The 22,495-nt window shown below is 33.8% G+C and overlaps 1 protein-coding gene across 1 annotated transcript in view; it reads right to left on the reverse strand.

The window, feature by feature from the left end:
- The window catches only part of LOC105158221 (ADP-ribosylation factor GTPase-activating protein AGD3), a 23,619-nt gene continuing 1,135 nt past the window's right edge, over positions 12-22,495 (reverse strand). Inside the window, exons 2-19 of the mRNA XM_011074890.2 lie at positions 18,221-18,297; positions 12,889-12,989; positions 11,927-11,997; positions 11,225-11,287; positions 10,295-10,339; positions 9,548-9,613; positions 9,407-9,454; positions 9,210-9,305; positions 9,080-9,121; positions 6,965-7,180; positions 6,741-6,872; positions 6,409-6,642; positions 6,179-6,265; positions 5,761-6,075; positions 3,219-3,364; positions 3,043-3,133; positions 1,344-1,822; positions 12-597 (exon numbers count right to left, since the gene is read on the reverse strand). Of these exons, the coding sequence (XP_011073192.1) occupies positions 483-597; positions 1,344-1,822; positions 3,043-3,133; positions 3,219-3,364; positions 5,761-6,075; positions 6,179-6,265; positions 6,409-6,642; positions 6,741-6,872; positions 6,965-7,180; positions 9,080-9,121; positions 9,210-9,305; positions 9,407-9,454; positions 9,548-9,613; positions 10,295-10,339; positions 11,225-11,287; positions 11,927-11,997; positions 12,889-12,989; positions 18,221-18,297 (2,424 nt within the window). The 3' untranslated portion in view covers positions 12-482. The remainder of the gene's footprint in view (positions 598-1,343; positions 1,823-3,042; positions 3,134-3,218; positions 3,365-5,760; positions 6,076-6,178; positions 6,266-6,408; positions 6,643-6,740; positions 6,873-6,964; positions 7,181-9,079; positions 9,122-9,209; positions 9,306-9,406; positions 9,455-9,547; positions 9,614-10,294; positions 10,340-11,224; positions 11,288-11,926; positions 11,998-12,888; positions 12,990-18,220; positions 18,298-22,495) is intronic.

A 22,495-nucleotide genomic window follows, 5' to 3' on the forward strand; every position in this document is an offset into this window, starting at 1 on the left:
GAAGAAAAGAGGAAAAAGAGACAATAGAAAGACCCGAAATACCTAAAAATAATATCTTGTCATCATTTGAGTTTATGGCCAAAATAATATCTTTCCGTTTAATGATAAAATAATTTAGCAGTCATGTACAACATAGAATTGCAATTGCCTACTCTACATTATCTGAAATGTCAGGAATTTAAATAAAGGCGCATCTTAAATATGGCCTCAAGTCTCTTGTACCATAAAAACAGTAATCTCCCAGGGTCGAACAAAGCATGATCAGCAAGTGGGCTATCACTTTATCTCTTCACCCTCCGGGAGATCCCTAAGAAACAAAATCATTTAGTTTCTCAACACCTCAATTCATAATGTCGGTGTGGTGAAGAATCGTCCCTTTCTGGTAGAAAGACCTGTGGGGTCATGCACCAAGCTAATCAGCCAACCCCAACTGAATTAAGCTCTGCTCTTCGGTATATGTAACTTGATTTTCGCAAATAATGCTATCTATTTGCATGTTTCATGAGAGCAAGGAGCTCGACATCATCAATGGCTGATTCTGCAAGAAGCTGAAAAGGAGTTCTACCTTCATTGTCAGCTGCTTCTGGATTGGCTCCCCTGTATAAATTATGACTAGTGCAGTTACTAAACGATGAAATACATTGTCTTAGCCTCAGATGGTACAGGTTAACGTCAAGAAATTAATGTACAAAATGTCTATGTGCAGGACCATTGGTTACATAAGTGATTAATGATGGTGCTGTTACGCCATTATGTGATACTATCTTGTACAGACTCTTCGACCCAACAGCACAAGCCCAGATTTCTCAGACGTAGAACAATTATAATCATGATTTCTTAAGAGCTGTTTCTAGTTGTTTCTTGAAGCAAGTGAACTAGCATGAATTGTAGAATCTTGCAAAGTAGACACCGTACTAAAACAATCGCCTCAGAAAAACAATCTTAACAACTGCTAATTATAGTTCACTCCGGCAAAATCTAGCCACTGGATTATTTACATCTGTCTTAGAATATTAGTTATCTATGAAAAAGGATGCTATTAACCATAAACTACTGTGGAAGACTCTTTAAATACTAAAACTACTGAAGCATAACCAGGTAGTTGCCACGTGCATCGGAAATTTGGTCAGGTAAAATTTCTGGAACTCAAACACAATATGCTGATGAAAAATAGTAAATCAATAAAGATGGCTAGGAACCAGTTTAAATGGTCATCCTAAGGAATAGACTAAATAAATTGTTCAAAAATAACTTGAGAGGCAAATGAACTCCATTATAAGGACAAGGAACAACAAAATGTTCATGGAAAAGCTACAGAGAGGGGCAGCGAGGCGAAACATTACCTGGCAACTAACAGTTTAGCAATTCCAGTTCTGCCCCTTATAATGCTATGATGTAGCGGTGTATAACCCCTTGCGTCACGAAAATTGATGTTTGCCCCATGCTGCAGGAGAAGTTCTACCATGCCAATATCAGCAGTTTGACAGGCAAGGTGAAGCAAGGAACAACCATTATAAATCTCGTCAACAAAAGGGTTCTTGTCATCTTCTTGTGAGCCCAAGGACTTTGATGTACTAACATCTATACCATGAAAGTTCTCGTCAGGATTTGCTTTCTCATGCAATCTCATCACATTGGCTAAAGTTAATGATGCAACAGGTGATGCTTGACCATGAACTGCATTAACATCTGCTTCCCACATGACTAAAAGGCGGTACACTGCTTTCTTGTCATTCATACGGACACTTTCCCACAGCTGTTCAGCAACTGAAAGAAGATGCTGACTGTCCTTTATTTTGTGAACAAAATGTTTTTCTGCATACTGGAGTTAATAGAGCTTTAAGTTTAGGTTGCATAATTAGAAGCCAAATTCAGTTAAATTATAATGGACCTGTTATACTATTATATCAGTTAAATAATTTTAACTGCTAATGAGTAATAAAGCGAAACTTTTGTTGGTCAGGAACCACTAAAGAGGAAGAAAACCACATCACAAGACCAATCTGATGTGGCAGGTGCCACAAAGACCTCAATAAGGTATGCTGAAAGACTAAAAGAAGAAGAAATTTGTCCCTCCGCTTCTTTCTTGAGATTCAAATATGTTATTTCAAACTGGTGCCTGCCAATACCATAAATAATACAAAAGCCAAGCTAATTCATATCATAAAAGTATCTAATTCGACTAAGTCACTAAAAGGAGCCAAATTCCTTCTTTCCCTTATTGCTATTTATAAAAATAAATTCTGGTGGTTGTATACATTAACTTCAATTTATCTACCTGCATATAGGTTAATACTACAGTTAAATCTTGATACTTGGCATTTAACCTTGCGCAAATGAAAAAGTAAATAAATAAATAAACCTCACTCATTAACCAAAAGTATGTAAAGATCATTCTCCAAATCCCCAAGAGAATATTTGGTCAACAAAAGAGATCTACCACAAATGTGGAAGATGGGAACTCAGCAGTAGTTACACCGAGAAAAAAGAAGATACATGTTATTGCATTGCAGAAGGACACAGTAAAGAAGGAGTGAGTTTGCAAATAACATAGCAAGTAGGAAGGAGTGAGATCTTATATACTAGGTCTATGGTCTAATTTGATGACACATTCTACTTCCTTACAATTGAACCTAGAAAACTAGATCTCTCAGTATCTCTCTGATCGTTTCTAGGCATTCAGCATTTTTTTTTGTGCAAAGAGAAAGCCCAAAGTGGTAGTAGGACAACTCAAAAACAAGTCATAATTTGCAATCATCAAAAGAGCATACTGCTGCTAACATGGTCTGTGAATGATTGCAGGACCTATTTACAAGCATTTTCCTCTTTCCTTTTTGTTTGAGTGGTGGTTGAGAGGGAGGTGGGCGGAAGGGGCGCCGCTTAAATAAGGAAGATAAAGATATATATATATATATATGCGCGTGTGTGTATGTATAGCCAGTTTATCAAACCCTCCTTAATTACCCGGCACCAATACTCTGAATTTCAAAATGGATAGAAAAACTGCAAAAGAAACTAAATCCCATTTACTTGGAGCAATACCTTTGCATGAATGAACTTCTCCTTGACCGATATATGATCATTGTGATGTGGTTTGGAAAAAAACTGTTTGTGTTTATCAGATTCAAAAGTCCTACAGTGTAAAAGTTATAATTGTCATTAACAAATTATTAAATATGCAAGAACGCTGCAGTAACCTGTATGACTGCATTTTTTACCGTATTGGTATTTCATCTGCCTGAACAGTTCTACTTGCTCGCAAGACTCCTTCCCATACTGAGTTGACAAAGACATTACCCAGTGCCTGAAACAAAGCAATGACAGAAGGTTCCCACGCTTTCACATCAAGTGTTAACGATCTTACCTGCATTGGGAGTTAAGACGGAGGCTGTGAGATCAGCAATCAGTCAACATAATATCACACGCTTGTACAGATATTCTATATAAATACTTCCAAATATGCAGGCATTCCCAATCAACTTCATGGATACTCATTTAGTATTAACAAAATGGCTCTATGGAGGAGACAAAAGTGGTTAAAGAAGCATTGAAATGGGATGCCCTTTCCACAAACTTCAAAAGTTGCTTGGCCAATAATTACACAAGGCAAAACATTGGCCCTCATTCTAAGGAAAAACCTAGTTTGTTAATCAAGTCTGTTTTGGATAAAATGTGTGGAAGAAACTTCTATACTTGGTACCATGTATTCGTAGCATCCTAAACAGTAAGCTGGTTGTTCAGCTGGAGATTGAGAATGTTAATTGTACTGAGCATAATCTAGCAAAAACTCAAGGTTTTATTTGGTGAATACTAGTTTTTCAACAAGCAATAAATATTTATATGCCCTTGCACCAGCAAAGTCCTATAGGACACTTCCATTTTCCTTTCTATTGTCTTGAATAATGTAATTAGATGCCAATTAGCATGTGAGAACAAAGAGAATCTGAGAAGAAAATCCAAATTCAAAGCGGAAGAACAATAGCAAGAAAAGCACAAAGAAAAGTATTTCTGTCAATAAAATCATCATACAGTTGTTATCACATATGTAGCCACACCCTCTATAACAATAAACACAAAATTGTACTTATAAATGCGTTCATAGCAGAAAATTTTGCAAGTGATTCCCCAAAAACGAACAAGTAAAAGAGAAAAAATTGGGTATGGATAATTTGGACCTTCAGAATCTTCCAGTTTAGTGTGCAAGTATATTAACCTCAAAAACTTATTTCTGGTAAGAATTTGATTCATGTCCATTTGAAATAGATATTCAGCATAACAAGGATTTAAGTGGGCCCAAAACTCCCCTCCGTGTCTGGCAAGAACATGAAAATGACCCAGTGAATAAGGCCTCAAACTTGATATTCAGAAAGGACTGTTCATTGGCTCAAGATGCAAGGATACAATATGACACACGAGTTTCCACTGCTTAAACCTATTCAGTACTGCAATTCGCTTAATTTCATGAAGTTTGTAAAAGTCCCAACGCAGCATGACTTTTCTCCTTTGCAGTCGATGTGCGACTTTCACAAGTTTGAACAATTACCGACTAAAACTGCTCGGATTTAGTCTCGGCACCCGTGTTATACAGGTCAGAAGTGCTACTCTGCAAGTGTATGGCAATCTCTGCTGCCGGAGAACTATCTCTAAGATCCAAATGGACAATGGTTTGACCCTCAATCATTATGTGCACTAAGGACATCAGGCATAGGGAAGATTGCTAGACCCCAACATTGTCCTACATTAGTTGGTAGACTAAGGTGTGATACCCACGAGTACCAACGCAGCATAAGCAAACAATTAACTGTATTCCTATGAATGTGAGAACTCATGAATTCTCACCCTAGCAAGTCTAGGGTGTGAATAATAAAATTGGAATAGCTGCCATTTAAAAGTGTGAGCAAGTATTATTACTAATTCCATGCACTGTGGTTGAAACTTGAAAACTCGTGAACCTATAACCACTTCTAGCATCCCGAGTCCTTGGCTGATTCAACCCTGTACCTTTTGGGCCACAACAAGGAAATTAAGGATTAAATAGGGGGAGATCGATAACTCAATCCACCACTTGAACCACCTGAGATGCACTAGAAGCTGGAATTATGGTATTTCATTGCTAAAGGTCACACGAGCATTCTGGGTTATCTATTGGTTTAGAGAATTTCACAGGGTTAACGTGGGTCTTTGGGTGTATATTGGGTGTATGTTTGCATTCACTGGAGATAACATCAAGTGTTTCGATTATCTCTACTGAAATAAGATAATATGAGAACTGGTGTTTTCATTAAACTTCTTGAACAAAAACATATTGCATATAGTATGGTTCAAAAGTGATACTCTGTTCTTATACTTCAGTTTTCATCTTCTCTAGCATGCACAGTCACAAATCTTGATGTTGCATTTTGAACTTAGAAAGGATTTAAGCTATACTTCAATTGGCTCAAATATTAGGTGGGCTTGAGATCCACAAAAAATGATTGAAAAAAGTAGATCAAAGCAAGGGCAAAGCATTTGGAATGCATAGTAACTAAACGTTATGCAAGCAACATAATGAATTTACTACTATGGGTTTTCAAACCTTAGTTCCCGAATCATTCAATCCAAAAAATCACCCCAACTCCATCCCCCCAACCCTTGCTCCTATGAATGTATACCTAAAAGAAAAGGAAAAAAATATTTGAAGACTAATAAATGAAGAAATGGAACCAAAAAGCATGCACTTGAAGAAGAATTTATGCTATTAGGAAACTGCTAACAACTTGCCTTTGATATATGCACACCAAGATTCCGATGAATGCCAGAGCATTCGATGCATATAAGAATTCCAAGATTCAAGGAAGCCCAATCTGGTTCAGGGGCACCACAGTCAGCGCATTTATCATTTCCAGGCAACTTCTTCAATGCATCCATTGGCTTCTCGTTATTCAAGTTGCACTGAAGCTGTAGGGAACTTCTGCTTACCCGAATTATATTTCTACTATTATGATCTTTGTCTGATGGATTATATTCGTGGATGGTCCTTGGGTTGCAATCAGGACTTCCAAAGGAACTATTTTCACTAGCAGGGCTAAAACAAAACTGCTGACATACAATAATCATGATCAGAAACAATGACAAATCAATCCCAAAAACAAAAAATGGAAAGAGAATTCATCAATCCAACTCTCTACTTATTGTTTACCCTCTCAGGTGCTTGTGAACTCAACAAAGAAGTGATAACTCCCGTTATTTTTTCAATCCAGTCCATTTGATCTGCTGCGCTTTCTGCCTGTGTCAGAAAGATATTATCAAATATGTGGAGCACTATGGTAGTATAGATTCACACCACTAGTATAAAGTAACAATAATCCATCTTCACTGAGAAATTTATTAGAAAGACTTAATACTGAAAGATCTAGTGTACCAGAGTACCTGTAAAGTGTAGTTTTTCGTAGGTGAAATAATCCTAAAGCAAAATCTCAGATCAGACTGCTCTGCATCAACTTTTATGGTCGATGTAAGCAGGTTCACTGTGTGACGTGCAACAGATTTTTCATCATGCACACCACCATGGTAATGAGATGAAAGCCACCGACTCAACAGCCCAGAACCTTGTTCAGAGGAAGCGTTTCTATGCGAGGGAATCGGACCGCTTGTTCCATGGAACTGTGCCCAATGATTTAGTTAGCAAAGAATGGCATATAAAACAATGGCAGTAACACAAAATTGATAGCATCTAGTTTGTTTCTTATCCCATGACTTACTGTTGGCCTGCTCCACTGCTTGCGATAATAGTATAGCATTCCCCGGCTGTCAAGAACAAAAAATCTTCTCTTCCAGTCACCTCTCAAATTGGAGGAACGTTTAGAGAGATATCCTTGTTTAATAGTTTGTACCTAAACTATTGAAGTCTTAGTTACACACCTTAAAGTTGGGTGCTGAGAGTAAAAACATAGTTAAAGATCTAGCGTATTGTCATAAGCTGTACCTTTCCCTCTGTAGAGGAATGCATCACGGCCTCTATCAATTTATTGGAACTTCTGGCAAAAGGTTTTACGGAATCTCCACTTTGAGAACCATGATCTCTACTGAAAGACCGTCGATTCTCATGATCAACCTGTCTTATGTACTCATGCATCCGTCCATTAAGAGCTGACTGCTCATAGTTGGAATGCTGTCTGGCCTGTTGTGCATAAGCCAAGACCTGCAGTAGATCAAGATCGGACAGAATTACGGATCATCAACAGAAAATAAAGATTTCTTAAGCACTTACTTATATAAAGTTGAATTGAGATGCCTCTCAAAAAAAGTTGAATTGAGATCAATTTATTGGAGTAGTTCACATTTCCACAAAAGGGAGAAATGATATCTATACCAGTACAAGCTAAACTTAAAATGACTCTCATAATGCAAGAGAATGCATTTGAAAGAGCATTTTTTATGGCTCTTACATCCAATGCCAAACCATAAATATAAGGGTTAATTATATTTACTGCTCATGGCCTTTGGTGCAATTTCACAAAACCACCCATTCCTTTTGCACAATTACACAAAAAAACGTCAATAAGCAAAGCGTCCAGAAGATATAAAATGACTTATTTGCCCCTCTTGTGAAAGCCTAAGAAAAAAACCAAGTAAAAATAAACTAGGTGTATGGACTATTTTACCCTTTGTTCAAAATTTAAAATAAACTAGGGCCGGAGTGGAGGGGACGGGGGATGCGGGCTAGCTGGCGGTGGGTGAAGTAAGAAGGGAAGGGCTGTGTTTCTTTTTTCCTTTTGATAATTAATTATAACAATTTAGTGCAATTATACACAATCAGTTATAATTTCTTAAATATTTATTAAATAAAACACTATTTATTGATTCTAATAAATATTTATTATAAATTAAATATTAGAGTATATCGAGTAATAAATACTAATTAAAAAATAAAAAATTCTTTTAATTTCAAATATTTATAATAATTTGTACAAGTTGAGATCATTTTGAAATTGAAATTATAATCTAGAAATTAATTTTATTGACATATAAATATAATTCCATATTTTAATTATTAAAAGGTGTAATATTATATAGAGGTTATATAAAAAAAAAGTTAGTAAAATAGGAATATAGGATAGCTATGCTCATTTAAAACTTATTAATTAATATAAAAATTTCAATTTGAAATTTTGTCAAGAGTAAAAAGTACAATGTTATGAAATGTAGATTTAAATTAAAAATTGGTATAATAAATAAAAAACTATATGGATCATATTGCTATTCCCTAGGACATTATTTTGACACCCGCTCTCAAGTTTTCTAATTACAAAAACAACCCTTGAGGACATTATGCTCCATAAAAAATCTGATAAACCTAAGACCAAGTCAACAAGGACATTATGGCTGTCATAAGGTTTTTCCACACTTGAAAATGAGGGAGGAGGTTCAGACTACGATGTTGACGTTTATGTTGGTATATGCGGAATCATGCAAAACAGGAGGTGATTTGCATAAATACACCATTGATAAGTGGGTGTTGCGGTAATTATCTCTAAATATAATGTTGAACATAACTTTATCACACGCCTACCTGCAAAGATAGCCTTGAGAAAATAAGGTAACGCAAAAGCTTCCAATAACCTACTTGCATTGATAATTTGCCATAAAAAAGAATGTAATGCAGGATACGGGGAATTTGCTGATAAAGTCACCTATGATACTTTAATGGGGGGCTGGTTTTTCTAGAGCTCTTTGTATTTATCTTTTGAGTAATACTCATGCATAATAGCTTTTCTTACTCTCCAACAAAAAAAGACTAGGAATGATGTCCAAACTTAAGATTAGTAAAGTATCCAATTTACTATTGCTACTTCCAGTATCAAGTCTCAATTGCTAACTGTTCAAAATCTGACTGAAGTATTCTGTACAGTGTCTAAGGAAAATTAACGATGTCAAATAATGTGTTTCTCTTAAAAATGTGCCACTCTGTCTCTACATTTATTTTGCTATCACTTTATCTTCAATATGTCCATGGAAATCTCTGTATTACTCGGGACAAATAAGAAAAGATATGTTGACAAATGGTGCAATTAATGCTAAGAATAAAAAAACAAAGCACCTGATTAATATAAGGTTCCATTTGATGCAATAGCTCGTATCCCTGGCATGATGAGGAGCTTCAAAACCATCATATAAGCAGGACTACAAAATTCTGTAAATAAATATGAGACTTTCATCATACAACAAACCTGCTTGAAATAACGAAGATGAGCATCCATTGTATTGCCAACAGCCTCTAAAAACTCAAACCTTTTCTTTGCCTCAACAGCAGAGAGGGCGCTAACCTAAATAATCCAATTATTCAATATCTTGCCACTACCCAACTGAACACTTCAATAATATTATGTCACAAGGTAAGTTGAATAGAAGGCTAAGATCAACAAACCAGATTAAAGCGTGTTTGCTCAAAAGTTGATCTTGCATTGTGAAGCTCCTGGAAGGTCTCTCTACCAAATTAGAATTTATAACATTGATGGTTACTCATGACAACTATCTGAACAGTTAGAGTCACTTGAGAACAGTATACCTCCTCTAGGGCAGTAGCTATCTCCAACCTTGTACTTTTCCTCAAGGACAGAAACTTTTCACGAACCTGGAATGCAATGGTTAATTAGTCCAACTTTCTTGGACGCCAGAATGCTGTATGAATCTGAACCAACAGGGACTCAATGAAATACGAGGAAAATCTCTTGACTCATTCTAAAGTTTAAAAGAGGAGTATACATATTGGCAACTCCTGCAGTTCTATGCCCTATATGATTTTAGGTTAAGGAATGTGTTGTGATTAAAAACCATTTTTTAAGGCAATTGCCGCTATTTAAGCTTCATATTTGGTAATTCTTTCAACAGAAGGAAGCATGCTTGTGCATCTACAACTATTTACTTTAGGGCAAGAATACAGACAGTTGGTATAACTGCAAGGGATGCAAATAGCTCTTCTTTTTAGGTGTCAACTCTAGTGATGCATCTGCAAATAACTAATTTATCACTTATTTGCCTTTAAAGTGTTCCGTTCAGAAGTTTCTGTAAGTAATTTCCCTTATTTCGTTCTTTATGAGCATCTCCATCATATACTGTTCCGTCTGATATGGGGATTCAGACCATTGAGACTGTGGCTCTATTTGGTGGAAATAACTTAGGCCACCCAGACTGTATGAAGCTAAAAAATGATCAAAATCAGAAAATCTTAGTAATGCTAGGATGACAAGAAACATCAGTACAAATGTCAGTATGAAGCTTAATACCGCTGAATTGGTGATATATATGATCCTACCTGGTCATAAACAACACTGGCTTTGTCAAAGCGCTTGTGGGCATCCTGCATGTTATAACAATTTTTGAGATGTGAGATATAAAATCATCGGACTTAAAGAAAATGGGAAGTAAGCAAAAGGAGAGCGAAAAGTTTATTGCACCAACCAAAACCTAGTTAAAAACTTCCTCTCATCCAATGTGGAAACTATAATCTTGTTGGACGCATGTTCTTGCCACAATCTAAGACCACAATTACATCATCTCTAACATTGCCATTCTTCAGATTCTGTCCGTTTGACTTGAGAAATTACCTCAAATCTATCAAGTTCAACCCAGAAACCTGGTTGTCAACCACTTTCCCATGCTTATAAGTTGTTGACGATTTTCATCTTATTTCATGTGGAGTGGGACACCAGGCCTATTTCACCATTTGAGGGATCCAACTCCAAGCATTAAAACACTAAAGTTGTTTATCAGTTTCTATTTCCATAATTAGCCATTTTATTTTATGCACTAAATGAATTTCAAATTTGAAAAAGATTTTCAGCCGGGAAGTATAGCAGGCAGTGAATAACTTAAATGAAATTCTAAATTTGAAAGGGATCTTCAATTTTGAAGAATCTAAGATACAAAATTATTCATATTTTCAACGGGTAAATAACAACTACGTTCCCTGAGGTTTGACATAATTATGAATACCCCCTCGTTATTTGAAATATTGTAGTTTCAGACATATAGACAACAATTTAAATGACCAATTATAAACCTATATTCTAGTTTCAGACATATACACAACAATTTAAATCATGTTTAAGCATTAAACTGAAAATGCCATCAGTTACTAAAGATTCTCCCAGTTATTGGTGATGCACCAAAATCATGGTCATATGATAAATTGGAGAGCTACGGAAAACTAAAACAGGCAGAACAAAAATGCCATGAAAATTACCTTGACATCTTGAAGATCAGTGTTAGCAAAGTGTAAAAGTTTGTCATCTAGCACATGCTCTACCTGAGGGATACAAGTAAGGAATGTTAGTACAAAGAAGTGACTTACAGATATAAAGCTATCATGCTAAAAGTTAAAATCAGATCAAGCAAATAGTTTGAGAAGAACAAGAAACAGAAACTCTATCATCTCAAGCAACAATGGTTATATGAAGGTGCCACCAGATTGCCAGAGCTAGCAATAATTTTCTGAAACTTTAATACACACGAGGAAGGTGAATAATGAATAAACTGGCAAGTAATACCCAATATATGAGTACTCCATGTGCAGTGCATTGTCATTTCACATAATAGGTGCAGTATATTTAATGGACTGCAAACAAGCAGAATTAACAAGGAAGTGTTACTACATAAACATACGCGATGAAGACAATCAAGGTATTAGTTGAAAAATAGCTCAGAAATGGATGCTAAAAAGTTCGAAATCCATTTCTAACTTGAAATTATCTATACTTGTTCAATTAATTTGTCATTATGGATTGACATGCTTAGTTCCTAAATCCTTAATTCAAATGCTACCTAAATATTTCAATTAAGAATACTGTATGATATTTTAAAATATAGTATCAGAGGTAAAGAAGAAATACTATTGCACTGCGTTGGAATAAGTATTAGAGTAATAGCAACAGAGAGAAAGTTCCACCTGTGACCGAAGAATTTCCTTGTAAGTTCCAATTTCTCGCAGTGCAATCGCAAATTTTGCCATATCAGGGCCTAAAAGCAAAAGCAGACTTAGTCGGCATCTACAACAAAAACTTGTATCTAAAAAATTTACAAAATTGTTGTGTAAGACAACTATATTTAATTATTTTCTTTTGTGTCTAAACACGGGTAACAGGCAATTTCTTTTGTAGTTCATGCCTGTAGAATAGGATCTTTGAAGGATTGATTCTGGTTAGATCACATGATGTATCTAGCTACCAAAACCAAAAACTTACTGCTTCTATATAAACTAAATTTTATAGTTGCCTGTTTCAAAGCAAAGCCCAGATCCAAAGCTGAGCCTAGCTCCAAAACAAGAAATCCCCACCCTCACACCTAGACTAACACACTATCACAGGGCTATTTTTCTTATACCTGGTGAAATCATATCTTGGGTCATAGAAGTTCTGTATCCTTCTAGGGCAAGAATTTGCAGTGTTCTCTAGCGAAATGGGATGTGTTACTCACACAAAAAGTTTTGACTTTTTCGTTGTTCTTCGGCAGCAATTTTGGATAGATATTCTTCGCGAAGCAAGTTTCTAGTCAAGTTAAAAGTTCGGAAAAATTGAAGAGCCAGAGCATTCTGAAAGATCATTTTGGCCGCTCAACATATGAGGACTAGGTTTACTAAGTGCATATATATCAGATGTTAAACGATGTCAAGGCATAAACTTTCTTACTGAAAGAATTAAAGATCCAGAAAGAAAGCTATTGATCAAGTCAATTACTCAGCGGAAGCTGTGGAAAAAGCTCTATATGTTGTGTGCTATTGCAAGTATGTTTCCTATGCCCACGCATACATTCAAGGCTCAACTCCAGGGGGGGAGGGGGAATAAACTTTAGTACCCAGACCCGCACATTGAGATGGAAGAGAATAAAGATGTGTCAGAAAATTATTTATACCTCCAAATGCTACAGATATTGGATCATTATGTCCTCCTGCAAAAGTTTCAAGGGCGCTTGCAAAAGCAATATCTCTGTCATATGCCTCTCCAAGCCCATCTCTGTCAACCCAAACCAGAGAAAAGAGGGTGATTATGACGGGTGTTGCAAGAAGCAACTACAAAAAAAATTTATCATCCTTTTTGTATATTCAATAGCTTGGAATTTCCCAACAAAGTGAATAAAAGCAGAGGAAAAAAAGTTCATGCAACACTCCCTTTCTTGTCAGGAACAAATCACGGTGAAGCAACACTTGTTATGTAAACTAAGTCGTATATTCATATTCAGTCAATGACGCAGATGAAGAACCATATATTGGACACCGGAAAAAGAAGACAACATTGAAATTAAGAGGAGTATGCTGATGCTATGCCTGTAGCTCTTGCTAGAAATAAATTAGGAGGAATAGACCAATATCCTTGAAGCAAATTTAGACTGCAGCTAAATAACGTAAAACCCCAAAAGAAAAGTTGGCAACAAGAAGAAGCCAGAAACTCTTCTAGTAAGACATCAGTTTAAAGTCAGGTTTATCTAGCGACTTCTTTGTAAAGTCTTTATGTCTTATCTTCGGTCACAAGAGACATGCAAACACCCAACAGAGATGTTATCCTAGGAGAGGAAACCTACCTCCACATACCACAAATAGCAGGAGAGGTCAAGATGCAAGAACAAATGAATAATTGGATGAAGCAGCGAAATCTATACTATATATAAAATTATGATGTGTTTGTTGTGAAAAGACGTTTATATACTTAAAGAATGTTTTAAATAATAAATTAAAATTAGTTATAGAAGACAAAATTTTATCAAAGGACGACTATTGAAGAGTCCTAATTCTTCTAAACGACTTGGACATTAATAATAAATATATCCAACTAAAAATAAATAGATAGGCAAATAATATTTCTACATGATTAGTTTTTAGAAGTCACTTATAAATATTCTAAATATTAATTTAGGCACAGTAGAATTTAAAATGAATTGCATTAGAATAATATATAAAATACTAATATAAGCTTCAAAAATTAAATATATATATATATATATGAAAATATTATAAAATTTTAAATAAAAATTATCAATCTTGTTAACTTAGAAATGCTTTTGAAAAATTTAAAATGGGTGACTTCTAACTAATCATAATTTTAGAACGACGTATATTTTTAGTCCCATATGTTAGGGTCTTTTTTAATTTAGTCTTATTTATTACGTTTTCTCATATTGCATCCTTTAAGTTGAAAATTTCTCAATTTCAGTCGCCACATGCATTTTTCGGCCAATTATTAGAGGAGTCATTAGCATTTCCATACATTTTTTTGTTAATTATTGGGGCCTTTTCAATTTAGTCCCATTTATTGTGATTTTCTCACTTGCATCCGTTAAGTTGGAAACTTTGTCAATGTTACTTTAACATTTTAATTTCGTATATTTTCTACATTTTTCATTAATTAAAATACATGTGAGAACTAACATTGAGAAAATTTTCAATTTATGAGATGCAATTTTACCATAAAATAGTAACAAATGGGCTAAATTGAAAAAAACTCTAACATATGAGAGATAAAATATGATTTTCCTGGATTTTATTTTAATATCAATGGTAGAAATTTATTTTGAAATTGTACTTTAATTCACATACTTTTGATTTTTATCATAATATACTAGAGGAAAAATAATACTGATAAGTGCAATTTATCTTTAAATATGTTATATTTATATATGTATATATATATTCACACACATTAGTAATCACATAACCGCATCAATATTGTATCATACTAACGTTTCACATAATATATATTTATAGTTACAAAATTTTACTCGTTATTAGAATATATTAGTTTTCAACTTCTCATCAAGGAAACAAATAATCCAAAAATAAAATATAACAGATTCAGTCAATGAAAAAAAGCATTGTCTAAATTGACTATTTTGCCCTTAGAAGATACATACCAAGGAATTATCCCCATCATAATATATCACAAGGAGTGTTGTGCAGAAAAATTTTAATTTAAATCGAGTTTGGTCAAACATAAACCAATTACACGGTATATATAATACATTTGTCATGTAATTGGTGTATAATTTAAGATGAATGATCCATTGCATGGAAAATAATCATATTCATTATATGATCTATTGTATTGTATTGTATTTAAATAAAACTTTTTTTTATTGTACATGTATACAAATTTGAGTTTTTGAATGTGAACAAATCATCATTCTATGTATCTAATTTTCCGTGTTTGTAGTGGCACTAACTCCAAGCCGGCAACTTACAAATTTAGGGATAAAAGTGAGAAAAAAAAAATCTAAACTTATCATTTTACCCTCAATTATAATATGATCAGATGGATCAATTTGAGACAAAGCTAAAGTTTAAGAATGTTAATGTCAAGAAATGAACTTGAGAAATTAAAGTGATTCTAGATAAAAACTTAAGGAATCAATTATAATATTTAATTCTAACAAAGAAGAAAAATATATGGTACTTCTAATTCCTCTAAACTACTTAGAAGATGAATGATATATCTAACTAAAAGATAAATAGGCAAATAATAGTTTAACATGCTTAATTTGCTAGGAAATATCTTAAATATTTATTAAAAGAAAAAATGAATTACTAGGGCACAGTAAAATTTAAAATGAATAACATGTGAGTAACATGTAAATACTAATCTAAACTTCAAAAATTAAAAATATAATATAGAATAAATATCCTCAATTTTATTTAGTTAAAAGTATTGTTGAAAAGTTTAAATCAAGTGGTTTCCGACTAATTACTTTTATTTAAATATTAATGAGTAAAAGTTATTTTGATATCTAAATTTTAGCATTACTATCAAATTGACACATGAATTTTTGCAAATAATCAATTGATACCCAAGTTTTTTCATAAATATCAAACTGATACATGAGTTTTTGTTAATACTTGGATTGATAATTGAGTTTCTTCATAATTGTCGAATAGATATCTATGTCTATCTTAAAATATTTTGTAAAGACAAAAATATCCTTTAATCTAAAATTAGTTTCTCTTTTTTCCATTTGAATCAAAATTAGTCCTGAGTATTTATTTATTATGGTACATTCTATGATAATATAAATAACATAATTTAATTATAATAGTAAAAAATATTAGTAAATATCAATATATAAATATTTTGTCTTTATTGACACAAAAAATAAAAATACACTTGATGCAAGCTACTAATTTTATAAATAAAAAATTACACTTAAACTACAAAAGTATAAAATAAATTTTAATTTAATTACTTTAAAATTACAGTATTTAGGAAAAATAGTAGAATAATATAATTTTATTATTATATAAGAATAACATAAAAATTAAATGATAATAAATAATTAGACTGAGAACTGTAATTAAAGTTCACAATTTAAAATAATAAATAAAAATAAAGTCATCTTGATAAGGTAGATAGTTATTAAAAAATAAAATAAAAGAATAGATATAGGAGATGAAATTTTATTTAATTTCTAAAAATTAAAACTTAAAGTAAGATTGGTGAAATTATTTTTTTATTAATTTTTTGTGTACCTTACTATATTTTTTTCCTTAAATTATAATATTTTAGAAATTAAATCCAAAAAATTTCTTTTTGGTCAGAATGTCTATTTTGAAACCATCAGTTCCTACCAAATCTATTAACTGCTAATTTTAGTTATTGAATGAATATTCATATATACTAAACTAATTTACCATTATTCATTGTTATCATTGAAAATTGTTATAATAGTATAATTTATTTAATCATAGGACGACTATATTGTGCTATAAATAAATGGATATATATAAAAATTAAGTTAATTATAAGGGTAATTTTATCATTATAAAATATTCTCAATAAAGATATGCATCTATTGAGTTTTATGTAAAAACTCAAATACCAATTAGCGCATTTATAATAACTCGTCTATCAATTTGATATTTATAAAGAAACTAGGATATCAATTCGATCATTTGCAAAAAATCATATATTAATTTGATAATAATGCTAAAACTCAGATACTAAAATAATTTTCACTCTAATATTAATATTAGATAATTAATTTTTTATTGTAAATTTTTTCCATAATATAATGAACGTATCATTTTGAGAATACTAATAAGTGTATCTAATGATTAAATATAAAATAGTGAGAATTTATTGAGTGTTTATTCTTATTGTAAGAAAACATGCGTACCCTTACTGGCTTATATTATTAATCTTTTATTAAATGGAACTTCTTTTTAAAACAATCCCAAAATAAGGAGCTTTAACTAATTATTTTTATTTTACTATTGAATTTTTTAGTATTATTATTTTTATTTTTATGTTAATTTATTTGATACAAGATAATGAAATATAATCATTAGTGAATACGAAATACAAAATTTTAAATTTGTAAAATATCTTTTATTTAGTAGTATCAATTAAATTTAGAAAGTGAATTACAAATAATAGAAATAAATAGTTCCCTTATCAATTAAAACAATTATTATCAATTTGTTTTAAAAATATAATTGTATTATACTAATTTTTCAATGACAGAAACATAAATAATATGATGAACTTAATATTTTATGACTTACTATAAATATACCTTTAAAAATATATTTATACAAGTGCATCGCATGTCATGCTTCCACTTTAAAACTGCATAGTGTGCTTGTTTCTTGTCCAATATACACAGGCACAGTGGTCAAAACATAGTAAAATCTCAAGTTTCTGCTAGAAGGAGATTTAACAGGAAAACATAGAACACGCAGATGCACATGCACTAGTCCTGACATATTGATTTTTATTAAGAAACACCTATTGCTTATTTGGGATTCATAAAAGTGGGTTAAATATTGACAATGAATATATCATTTTATCTATCTTTCCATCCGTAGTATAAAAGAGAGCTACACTTCTATATGAGCAACAAATGTGCATATACAGAAACAAATACAACGTAACTGTAGGAACTTCTTGCAAGCCACAATATTTTAAATCTAGAAGACCCTTCTATTTCCTGAAAGAATTAAGATCTGATAGTCATCTGCTGGATTTCACTAAGAACATGTATAACACATCATGTCACTCCCCACATGGACAATTCAACACCAGTATAAGATGTCAAGCACAAAAAAACCATGGATTTATTTTAAAACGTAAAAGGCAGTTCGGTATATTTACAAGGGAGGAAAAATTTGTGATACGTCTAAGAGTTTATTGAATAAATCTGATATGTAACTAGTGAACAAAGAAGATATGATGCATGAGAGAGAGCATGGCATAGTACTTACATATATTTTCGGCATCCTTTATGAAACTTAACACTTCTTTCCCTTAATGTCTCAGCACTTTCTTCCATTAATTGGATCTGCTTTGCCAATCAAGGTGATGCACATTAATCAAGATGATATAAATTGTACATGTGATGTGATCTTATTGAGTTAGAGATGTAACCTCAAAGAGCAATGAATAACAATGTATGACACATACTAGCAATTTTTCACGTATAACTACTGGACACCTCAAACTATGGCAAGACACAGAAAATACCTACTATAGTTTACATAATTACATTGATATACCATGTCAATCATGATGTCTTCATCATAGATTCCCCCTTCGACAAAATTCCAGCTCAAAAATAGCTGCGTTTTTCTAAAGGGCTGTGAATTTCCCTTTTATCCCACCATCATTGTTATCAATTTGACTAATTTTAAAACAAATGTGCTTCTATTGAACACATGAGAAAGCATGTGCCTATAGGTCTGGAATGTGACGAAATATCACATATATCATAGGGGGCGTTGTGACTTTTTCAGCTATTCTTCTTACCTTTCTTCAGATTTTTCAGTTTTATTTTTAAATTTTATTTACCTCTCTTTCTTTTTTAAACCTTTTTGTAATGTCGCTTTAACTTTTATTTTTAGCCAATCAAAAAAGTGAATAAAATTTTAACTAATTGTTTCATTATAATATTTTTTGAACTTATAAAAATTAATCAAACATCACACATTAACTCTACGTTTTAACCAATCATCTAACATAAGTACTCATTGGTTAAAGAAGTAATGTAACTATGATCTAAATATATAAACAATCAAGAGATTAAATTTCAAAGAATAAGAAAATGAATACCATTTGTATATTTTCTTCTTTACCTTTATTTTTGACTTTTTCTTGTTCCATTGCCAAGCAACCCGTCTACCCTTAATGTTATCTACCACCCCTTGAAACCACCACCTCCAACTTCAGATAGCCACCTTCTTCTTGAATCTTATCTCATCAGCCACCACCATCCCTCAAACCCCACATCACCCACCCGGCACCCCCAACACAACATATAAAAAGCAAAATCCCACTTCCTGTGCTAAACTAATTTGGCATAAACAAGTACAGGGAGTTAGTTCCTGTCCATTTGTTCAATCTTACTGATGTCATAATTTCAAATGATAATGTGAGGCTATCTGAACATGATTCATGCTATAGGGTTAGTATGTTCACACCCTTTTCTTCAGCTTTCCATATGTTCATGATTCTAATGGTTAGTAAATGTCCTCTGTTAGAAGATATACATTAGTAGATATGATATGATTTGGATATATCTGGCAGAATAGTTATCTTTGTGTTTGTTCCATCTCTATATAGGTAGTTTCTTTCTATTTCATATATACACACCTCTTTTTCCCTTCTCTACTTTTCACATGGTATCAGGCACGAAAATAAAAGAAATATATTCAAATATTTTTTTAAAAAAAAAAATAAGAAGAGAGAGAAAAGGAAAGAAACCATAGTAACCAAACCCTAATCTGTCTACCCATCATAACCGCCCGCCCATCCCCACAGCTCTCTGTCCCACCCCCCCTATTAACTCTGCTCCCGCAGCCGTTGCACCACCTATCGGCCTTTTTCATGCTATGCGTTTGATCGGCAACCACCGCACAACCCTCTTCCCACCACATGGGCTCCTACTCCATGGACTAAGTTATTCTCAAGGTCACTATCTTCCCCATGCTCGGGGTGCTCTTCCTACTGGACCTCGATGTTACACTTATTGTGGTTGAACCAACCACATATCAGGAAAGTGTTGGATTAAGTTTGGTGAGCCAAACTGAGCTACTACAGCTACCGGAGACAGAAAACCTTCTGCATCAAGTGCATCATGTTTTGATATAGTCACCCTCAGGGATGCACAATATGGAAAGCTCATCCATTGTCCCATAGCAAACTCTGTTAACCCCACTTTCTCTTCTTCTCCCTGTGTTTTTATTGCATCTCATAGCGAGTTTGGATGTTAGATTCAGGGGCCATTACCTATATTACTGGTAACAAATCCAACTTCTCTTCCTTGTCTATGTCTTATACCTCATCATCTGTGTGTCTTGTTGACGGTTCTTCCTCTATTTTTAGGTCAATTCCACTAAACATCTTAGCGTTACTAATGTTTTTTTCACCCCTAAAGTTTTTGTTACTCTGCTCTCTATTGGTCAACTCACTAAAGAACACTTTCTTTCCATCCCTAGTGTTTCTTTCAGGATCTTCACACAAAGAGGGTGATTGGTGGTGGACATGAGCATGTTGGTCTCTACTATCTTGACACAAATACATCTATTGGGCTCACACCCTCTTGCGTCCGTCTCACCCTTTCAGTGGCATTATCGCCTTGGTCACCCATCCCTACCTAATCTAAAAAAGGTTTTACCCTTTAACCCACCTATATCTGTCTTAGAATGTGAGCCATGTGAGTTAGGAAAGCACCCTCCTCATGTCGAAAAACGTAGTTCATCTCTTTTTGCTCTAGTCCATTCTGATATTTGGGGCCCTTGTCGGGTGGAATCCATTGCTGGTTTTAGGTATTTTATCACTTTTTGTTGATGATTACTCTCAAATGACTTGGGTCTACTTACTCAAGAATAGATCTCAAGTTCCTAATATCATCACTTCTTTCTACAATGAAATAAAAACCCCATTCTCTACTAATATATGTGTTCTTCGCACAGACAATGCACTATAATTCATCCAGAAGGAGGTCTCCGTGTTTTGTAACTGACATGGCATTACCCACCAAATTTCTGGTCGAATGTAAACATTGCCACCTCCTTGATGTTGCTCAAACCATGATGACTCAAATGAATGTTCCAAAGATTTTTTGGGGGATGTTGTTCTTACTGCTTTCTATCTCGTTAATTGTATGCGGTCAAGGGTTCTTAATGGGGACGTAAAATTTTTTTGCCTTGATAGGCCGCTCTTTAGTGTCCCTCCACGAATCTTTGGTTGTGTATATTTTGTCCATATTACTTCACGTGGGCTTGATAAGCTCTCCTCGGTCTGCATATTTCTTGGTTATTCTCGTACACAAAAAGGGTACCGTTGTTATGATCCTATCTCTCGTTGATCCTTCACATGTGCTGATGTTACCTTCTTTGAGTCCACCACATATTACTCAAAGGGGAGGTTGTTCATCTGGGACTCCTCTTATATCCCTTCCTTTACCCACATACTTGGGGGTGTGTTGCTCAGGGGGAGAATCACCAGCATGTGCACAAATTGAAGAAAGCTATTTATGGGCTCAAACAAAGCCTTAGAGCATGGTTTGATAAATTTAGTCGAGTTGTTACCGACTTTGGTTTTTCTTGGTGCCAAGCAGATCATTTGGTCTTTGTACGTCATAAACAGTCTGGAACCATCCATGTTGATGATATTTTGATTTCCGGTAGTGATGTTGGAGGTGTAGAAGACACTGAGCCACACTTACAAAAGCACTTTGGCATCAAGGACTTGGGACCACCATGGTACTTCTTGGGTATTGAACTTGCTCATAGCAAACAGGGAGTTTCCTTGTCCCAAAGGAAATATGCTTGTGATCTCCTTGAAGAAACTGATAGCTTGGTACTAAACCAGTGGATACTCCTAAGTACTTGAATCGTAGTTAGTGAGTTCTGGACAAACCACGAGCTATTCATTTGGAGGCTGCTCCCCGGATTATAAATATATTAAGGGAGCCCCTCGTAAACGATTGTTGATGACTATGCTGGTGCCAAGAATGATAGAAAGTACTTCTAGGTGCTGGACCTATGTCAGAGGGAATTTAGCGACTTGGCACGCGCAATAAGAAACAAACTATAGTAGCTTGATCTAGTGCAGAAGTTGAATACAGAGTCATGGCGCACACTGCTTGTAAGTACTATGGTTGAAAAATCTACTTGGAAAATTGGGTTTCTCACAAACTGATCATGTGCCCATGTATTGAGACAATGAAGCGGCGTCTATTCACATAGCTAGTAATCCAGTGTTTCAAGAGACTACGAAACATATAGAAGTCATTGTCACTTTGTATACGAGGCGTTCATCAGTAAAACAAATTACACCTTCTTGAGAGCAGAGAGCGGATCTCTTCACTAAAGTTTTAGGGACAAAACAATTCAATAACTTGCATATGCTCCAGCTTGAGGGGGAGTGTTATACATTAGTAGATATGATATGTTATTTGTATATATCTAGTAGAAAAGTTATCTTTGGTGGGGTGTTTGTTTCATCTCTAGACATTGAGGTGGTTTGTTTTTGTTTAA

The sequence above is a fragment of the Sesamum indicum genome, linkage group LG3, assembly GCF_000512975.1.
Source record: "Sesamum indicum cultivar Zhongzhi No. 13 linkage group LG3, S_indicum_v1.0, whole genome shotgun sequence".
Taxonomy (NCBI): Eukaryota; Viridiplantae; Streptophyta; class Magnoliopsida; order Lamiales; family Pedaliaceae; genus Sesamum; species Sesamum indicum.